The sequence below is a fragment of the Tachysurus vachellii genome, chromosome 1 (genome assembly GCF_030014155.1).
Source record: "Tachysurus vachellii isolate PV-2020 chromosome 1, HZAU_Pvac_v1, whole genome shotgun sequence".
In the NCBI taxonomy this organism is placed as follows: Eukaryota; Metazoa; Chordata; class Actinopteri; order Siluriformes; family Bagridae; genus Tachysurus; species Tachysurus vachellii.
Window position 1 is genome coordinate 27041311 of NC_083460.1, and position 8624 is coordinate 27049934.

The 8624-nt window shown below is 36.1% G+C and overlaps 1 protein-coding gene across 1 annotated transcript in view; it reads right to left on the reverse strand.

Annotated features, from left to right (window-relative positions):
- creb3l3a (cAMP responsive element binding protein 3-like 3a) overlaps positions 1-6561 on the reverse strand; it is a 6564-nt gene extending 3 nt beyond the window's left edge. The window contains exons 1-10 of the mRNA XM_060880480.1: positions 6383-6561; positions 5995-6108; positions 5663-5903; positions 5306-5439; positions 4970-5080; positions 4749-4855; positions 3926-3994; positions 3744-3828; positions 3060-3156; positions 1-932 (exon numbers count right to left, since the gene is read on the reverse strand). The exon at positions 1-932 is cut by the window's left edge and continues 3 nt beyond it. Coding sequence (XP_060736463.1) covers positions 622-932; positions 3060-3156; positions 3744-3828; positions 3926-3994; positions 4749-4855; positions 4970-5080; positions 5306-5439; positions 5663-5903; positions 5995-6108; positions 6383-6403 — 1290 coding nt within the window. The 5' untranslated portion in view covers positions 6404-6561 and the 3' untranslated portion in view covers positions 1-621. The remainder of the gene's footprint in view (positions 933-3059; positions 3157-3743; positions 3829-3925; positions 3995-4748; positions 4856-4969; positions 5081-5305; positions 5440-5662; positions 5904-5994; positions 6109-6382) is intronic.
- Between the last annotated feature and the right edge of the window lie 2063 nt (positions 6562-8624).

The following is an 8624-nucleotide window of genomic DNA, read 5'->3' on the forward strand; positions in this document are numbered from 1 at the left end:
GTTTAAAAGAGTTTATTGAACGTACCACAAAAAGAGATGCATAAAGTGCTTGAAATACAGGTATGATTACAGCTTTACAGTGCATTAAGATCAGTAGAAGCTTTGCTATCTAAGCAAATATCTAAACAGTGACATGGAGTTATTTCTTAATCACATGGCATATACAAAACATGCGGAAAAAACATGCAGAATATAAAGGATCCCACTGATCACTGAGAATGGATTATTTTCTGGACATTATACTTTGTTTTATGCAACCTATATACCTATGTATAAATTGATTTCTGGTACCAGCAATGAGTTTTAACTTATCAAATCTGTTACAAAAAGTGTTATTAATAATAAAGGGCAAACTTGGCTGACTGAATATTTTGCTGCCTGACAATCTATCTCTGCCCTTTTATGTATTACCCATGTGCGGATAGAGTCCAGCTTAAAAGTTCATCTAAGGTCTCAGTCTAAATCTAAGGTCTAAATCTTAGCATTATAACATTTCATCTGCCACTTATTACTTTAGGAGGTACAGGACCAAAGGCTACATTGCTTTGCTGGAAGCATTTGTTCTCTCTACTCATATGAAAGGAGGTTGGAGAAATCCTACCACAAATCCCTCCCTGCCCTTCACATGTCATCTGCGTGTGGCTGGAGCCTTGCACCATGCTGTGAGCTCAAGGTCACTGTCGCTGTGTGTCCAGTAATGGCATCAGCATGGTAATGGTCATGTTGGTCTATGCTAGTGTTGTGAGATCCTAAGTTGTAATCAGCCAAGTGTTGCCCTCGACGAAGTTTCTCAATTAGAGGTTCTATCTGCTCCATGCCTTCACCTTCAGGAAAACCAGGAACAGACTTGGATTCATCTGCCACTGAGTAAGGGCGTTCGAGAGCATGCATCACCCGAGAGGACTGCAGACTGTGCAGTGACCGTGACTGAACTACAGAGGATTAAGGAAAAAAGGTCTCAGAGATGTTCTTGAGGTGCAATTTGATCATGTGTCATTATTTTTGAGTATAGTTTCTTTATGAGTATCTTTTTGTTTGTCTTAGCAATTCTGTCCAATCCAAGTCCAGATACAAGTTTATTGCTGGCAGCAACAATGTATCTGTAGGTTCTGCTGTGGCATTCACATAATCATTTAACAGCTGTTTACCCAAATTGTACCTACACTGACAATTTTAATATGTGGCCCAAATACAGACCAACTAAACTGAGCCATTGTGCAAACCTATTGTTCATTGTTAACTCATCCCACAATCACACTAGTAAACAACATGTAACTTACACCTAATTTGTATAGAATATAGGAAATCTCATCTTAAATGTCCCTTGTGTCATGCACATGCAATAAATATGAATAGTAAATTTTTGATTAGAATTATTGCATGCTAATGTGAACATGGTTTTAATTTCCTCACTCATGTATCACATATCTATAAGTTTTATTGCTGTTAGTAGTTATTGAATAATAACATAGTTTTATCTTTCTTTTTTTTTAATTTCTTTTCTATTCGAGGCACTTTTACTATCTGTTTCATTTTCATCTATAGGAAAATATTTTGTTTCAAAAATATTTTTATGCATTTTAAATAACCATGCCATGGGGCACTGTAATTTTCTATACAGATTATACTGCCAACTTTAAAGTATTATTTATTTAACTTACTGAAATAATTATTTGCTTAAAATATGTAAAGCAATCAATACAAATAAATTACTTAAAATAAAGCAATACCAAAAAATACATGAAGATAAATAAGACTAACTATAAGCAATTTAGATTAAAGAAAAGGTGGCCACAAGTTAGTGTACACTGCAATGGCAGAGCTATATCACTGGAAGATTTATCACATAGCATGCTTATGCATGCTCATCTGCCATTTAGTCACTATTATGTCATCCTTAGCTCTGTCAGCTTTGCCTTTTATGGAGTCACTAAATTCACAGCTGTTCTAGGACTTACAATTTTATTGACATACTTAATTTCCACATTAAGTGCCAAGATATTAGCTTGTGAAAAACAAATATGTTGTAAATCTGGTAGGGATTTTTCATTTGGTAGTACAGATTAGTCAGGAATTATGTGATGAAAAGCCATATGTGTCTCAATAATTCATGTTAGATGATGGTGAAAGCCATACAGTGACCTCAGAGGTTTTTAAGTAAACCATTGAACTGAAAGCAGCTCTAAAATGTAAACACATTCAGCCTTGTGAAATCTGTCATATCAGTCAGCCAGTTTCTTCATTCAGTGAAGTCTGTTATTCCTCATGTCTAACAAGAACTGCCCACAAATACTACATACAAAAATAGTCTGTAATTGCAGCTATATACATACATATATAAAATCAGAGAGGAAAACCTGTATATAACATTAACATCATTAATGCTTAAGATGTGAGTTACCTCAATTTGATTAAATATTAAATCTGGAAAACTTATTAACTTATTAATTGAACATTTGTTTTAATATATAGTTGACAGCTTTTTTGCTTTTTCTAAACAAAAATCTGGAATAGTTCTGTTTATGTGGATCTACATATCAAAATACTAAAAACTGTAAATTACAATATCAACATATTTTGTTCTTATGTTAAGATAATGGACACCATGCTATTAATGTTGATATTTAAGTGAGCACAAATACACTCAGGCTATGAAATGAGATCCCATCACTGTGATCATTTAAAGTGTGTAGGTCAAAAATGGACCCAACTTCTCACCATGACTGCCTATTATTCTGCCACAGAGGCAACAAAAATTGATCGTGTGCAAAGCTCGAGACAGCAGCTTGATGTGGAGAAATTACAGTGTACATCCCCACCATTGATTCCACATGTGAAGAAAATTATGGAGCCGTTTTGCACTGTACCGTAGATATTGTGAGCTCTTTGGATCCAAGATGGACCACTTCTCAAAGGAATCAAAGGATTCTTGATGGTAATAGTATATTTCAGCATTTGTATTCAATTCAATTTGCACTGCAGGCATGCACAGATGTAGGCTACCATCATCTTTCCCTAGAGGGTCTGAGCCCGGGTAGTGAATTGATTGGTGGACTCACCTCTAAGTGGGCTGAAGTCTCCAGTCTGGCTGACCTTGTTCTCGGTGAAGGGCTTCAGGCTGGGCAGAAGAATCAGTGTAAATGACAGCAGAAGCACCTGTGGGACAACAAATAGATGGGCAACTTGTGTAAGATGTCAAATCACCACTGACAGTATGGCAACTCATTTGATTTACCACACTGCTGATAGAGTTAGAGGTCATAAATGCTTGTGGCCGAAGCTCTTTTCTCTATCATTACTGCATTACAGATTTCCTGAAGGATTTGAATATACTGCATTTAATGTATTGAGATGAAATTATAAATATATAAAATATTATTGGAATATATGGTTTTTAGGGGTCTGTTGCTTGGTCAGCTAGCTATTCTTTCTGAAGGGCTTGTTTTGATCTAGAGAACCGTTTAGACTTGTAGAAATAAAGTGTACAAAACAAAATAAAGCTTTAACAATGTACCTTAAATATTTTTGATATGTAAAATACATAATAAATATACAAAAGATGTATTAGGTTACCACTCCACTAACAAAAGAAAATCACAATTTAGTGCCTTTATTTGGTGTTTTAACAAAATCTCTTTTAAAAAGATCTATTTATGGTGTTCAATGAAACATTTATCATTTGTATGTATGTGCATATATGTACAGATATATTCAAGATGTTTAGAGTCTGTTATGCTCCTTACCAGCACACAGGTCCCGGTCTGAGCCAGTTTGTTAGATCTATTCATGACCATAGCCTGCAACCGACGCAGGTGCTCCATCAAAGAGCTTTGACCAGTAGAAACAGAGAAATGGTGGTTCAATCATCATGCACAGCATGCAAGAACTTTGAACTGAAACCGGAACAAGAAATGTGCTATCTCACATGTTACATTTCTCCAGCTGGAAGACTTTCCTCTGTAGCTCCTGGTTCTCCGCACTGCAAGCTTCCATCCTACCAAAGCAGATTTTCCAAATGAGCTCTGATTACAGTTGAAGAGAGCAGGCAATCCCAGAAACTTAGATTTGACCCATTTCGGATAACAAACATACAGTAGGGTCAAACACAGCAATGTACATGCAATGTGTAACAGGATAGCTGGGGTAGATTCTGACTTTTCTCATGTTAAATTAACCATGCTGTATATAACCTGGACAGAATAGATGGTGATGAAAATAAGAACCCTGTTGCAAATCTTGACACTGTGGCTTCTGAACTGAAAATAAGTGGTGGTCCAGTACCATCAGATTATCACTTTAATCTGACCCACATACAACCACTGATGTCAAATCCTGTTTCCCAGGATTAATATGAAACAGTTGGATCATTTTGGTTTAAAATTAAAAAATATATTATTGTTAGATATGGTTGTTTGCTTTTGTGACATTTTGGTCCAAACAGCAAATGTTGTAAAACCATTAAATACACAATATATTTGTCAGTCGCATATCTGTGCCCGACCTCAAATATATTTGGGCTGGAATCATCATCAAAATCTAAAAGAATTTTCATTTTTAAATCCACTGATAATTGTTTTGCTTTCTTTAAAAATCAATTAAAAAATTTACGATAGTTTGCTTAGAACGTGTGGCTATACAACAAATCTATAAGACACATTTAAATAATTTGAAGTAATTTGCATCCTAATGAGTGTTTTGTGTAGAATTTGGTGGAATAATGTGAACTAAATGCATGGCCATGTCAATACCTGCTTTCCAGTCCATCTACGTAATCTTTCTTCTTCTTCCTGCTCTCCTGCGCAGACTGCTTGTTGCGGATCTTCCGGCGGATTTTTTTCAGAATCCTCTCCTCATACTGATCATGGAAATAATAAAAAGAAAAAAGAAAACAGGCACTATGTTACCAGTGTGAAATTGTATATACGAATCCAGTGGTTTCACATTATATTGGTGAATGTGAACATCATACCTTGGTAAGAGGAAACTGACTTGGCAAAGTCACCCCCTCCTTGATTAGTAACTTCTTCTCGTCCTCGTTGAGAACCAGCTCCTGACAAGCATGCTCTGAAGTTGGTGGAGGCTGAAGAGACAAATTTACAAATGTGTTATCCATCATCCCATGACAAAAACCCTTGTGGGCATAATTGGTTGCAATGAAAGCATTTTGATCCAAAATCCTTCGTATTTTACAAAAATTGTATCTTTCACTATAAGCCTGAGCTAAATCCCTGTGCATTATATGATTTTTGCTTTCACCCTATTTATCCACTGGTGCTTCATGCAGCTTGACACTATGGGGACTTACAGGCTCAGAAGCACCAGAGAGTAGCAGATTCTTGATGGTGAGAGGGAAGGAGGTGACCAGTTGAACTGGAGGTACATTGCATGCATTCTGCATTCCTGCACCCTTTTCCTGTAAAATACCAGACCCCGAGCCATCTGAGGAAACAGATCATAGCATTTGTTTTTTCTTTATTTATTTTTTTATTTTCGTGAGAGTGTTTGTATGTGCATGCAGCTTATCACAAAGATAAAAGTTTTGCTTGCCTTCAAAGTGTAAAACAAAAAGGATGCAAAAAGACAGTGTGACTGGATTTTACAAAAGGCAACAGTTATTGATTTGTGAAGCTATTTGTACACATACGGTATATAGGCGGCTCACCAGGATTGATGGTCATAGCTGTGTTTGGAGCAGGAGCATAATGTGTGTGTGGTGGCACATAGCAAGACTCGAGAGGGGGACTCCCAGGAGATGGAGGACTGTCATTCTGGTCAGAGTGCGGGTCCTCACTTATTCCACTGTCGCTTGGAGAGGGCGGCCATAACGGAGAACCAGACACAGAGTCGGTCCCACTCAGCAGGGCATTGAAGAAGTCTTCACTACCCTGACCTGGCATCATCATCTACCAAACAAAGACAAAATACATACTACTGGTTGTATTAAAGTCCAGGGAGATTTGCTGAAGGTGTAACTCTGTTAGAAGCATCACTCACATTAGGGTCTTGCATCAGCCAAGACTGTTCACTACGATGTGCCAAGTTCTCATGGCATAAGATGCCATCGTTCTTATCAAAAAGCAGATCCAGCAGTTCTATACCATCACAAGCCTGTTTTGTGAAACATGAATATTTATGTAATTTAATGCCATTTCCTGTGTGGGTAAAAATGAGAGCACTGCAAACAACTGAAAAAAGACCTCAAACATTCTGTCTGAAACATAACACACTTTATTCATTATTTAGAGTTTTGCTGTAAAGATAACTCATGCATTTTCTGAACTTTGGTCTTTGGCATACGTGACACATCTGGGCTAACTAGATCACAAAAGCAACACAGTGTTTCTCAAACTATGTCATTGCATCCTAAATAAGAGCTACTTACTGGTTCTGAGTTGAAATCCATTACTTGTCCTGTCAAGGATACCTCCAACAATCCAATTATAACTGTATGAAGTCGTTAAAAAAGGATAATAATAATAATAATAATAATAATAATAATAAATAAGCAAACAAACAGCTATGTAAGCTACTCCCTTGTGTTTTAGTCCTGCCTTTGTCTCTATCTGATTTCAATATGGGGACAAAGTTTAAACTCCAACACTACAATCTGATCATCAGGAAAACCTCTGGCATCCCATTGGCTACTACTAGGTGACGTATATCTTAGAGACAGCATAATGAAATGCCAAATAATATTGCCAGAAAAAAGAAACAGATAAATAATGTAATACCAATTAATTATTTCAGCAAATTACATACAATAGTTTATTATCTGATTGCATAATAGTACTAAATATGTGAAAAGAGCAAAATACTACTAGATTTTGGTTTTAATACTAAAATAGTACCAAGTTGCATGTTTTTTTTTTTGACTCAGATCTTTGGTTTGGGTTTTGTCTGGATGATCACACTGTTCTTCTGACCTGCTCAGACCAAAGGTCCTTTTTTCTTTTTTTAAATTAGATTTGATAGCATGACCTTTAACACAGTTTACCTCACCTGTTATATATTCACCTATTACATAACATTATCACATTATGCAATTTTGTTGGCATTTATTATCATTTTATTATGATACACTACCATTTTATTGTACTTTGTAGAAACGTAGGTCATAAAACATACCGAAAGACATGATGGTGAATATCATTACTGTATCTTATATTACCATGGTGTTATATGGTAACTGTGTTTATTGTGACTATGACACACTTTTATAACTCACCTCCTGCCATTATTGTCTTAACACAGATGTTATCGTTTTTTTATTGTGGTACTTTGTTAATGATGTCACTACTAACATATATCTGGCTATATCTTTAAACTATTATTTGATAGTAGGTTGATATTTGATATAAAAAAATGGCTTTTCCCCCAAGTGTCCATAACACATGTAACTTGTTAGTTTATTTTATGAGGTTAATATATTCCCAAAATCCTTTCTTTTTTTATTACAAATTACAAAAATGACAAAAAAGGAATTTTAATGAAATTAATAACAAATTTTAGTGTGGCACATGCAACATCAATTCTTTAATCAACCAGTTCTGTCTATTTTTAAAAGTTTTATTTTGTTCAATTGTGCATAATAGAACTACAAGGACAGCATAATGATTCTGGTGGTAGTGAAACTATGACCATTTATTACAATTAACATATGGACATTTCCACCAAATAACTATTTTCACTATTAAAAAATAATAAAGACTAGGGTACATTTAGACTAGGCAATGCATCTACTAGCATTTTTTTGGGAAAAAAGGAAATGCCAAAGGAAAAACACACAGACATGGAGAAAAAGACAGAGAAGCTCTACATATATTTTAAGAGGAGTTTATAATTCCAGTGGATTCCAGGAGTCTAGTCACACACGGAGCTGTGAAGTGACACTGCTACCTGATTTAACTTTAGTGAGTACTCAGTCAGAGTTGTTTGATTAGATCAAAGAAGCATTCCTCCATATAGATTTATGGTGTTTAAAAGATTTCAGCCAAGTTTTAATTAAACATTAATGTAACCCCGAACAAGCATGTTCAGGTATGAACATTCATTAGTAAAAAAAATGCTAAAATAGCTTTTTACTAAGACTCCTGATTAAATATTTCAAGGAACGCTGGGGTGTATGCTAACTTGATACACTTTTTATGAGTCTAATCATGGTTAATGCAATGAAATCTTTCAGTGGACGATTTCATGGTGTGAATTAAAATAGTCAGCCATAGAACAAGGTCATACACATAGAAACTCACAGAAAACAATGAACAGCTTGGTATGCAATGAATTGTTGATACTTTGCATTGAAGTTCAGTGTGGAAGTGGCTTAAATAACCTGGATGTCACCCTTCACTCAGAGACTGTTCAGTATTCGGAAGGGGGCTCCCTCTGGTAGGGAAGTTGTAAAACTGCAGGTGAGGTCTTTACAGTACTCCCCTTCTAGGCACACCTCCAGGTGTTCTCCTTCGGGGGTGACCTCGAGGTCTTGGTGAAGGACAATTCACGTGTGCTTGGTAAAAATTGGAGATTATGGAGGGGGTCCAGGATGTCATTGGGAGGAACCCATGATCTTTCCTTGGGGCCATAGGCCTCCCAATCTACTAGGTACTGGATCTGGCCCCCTCTCCTGA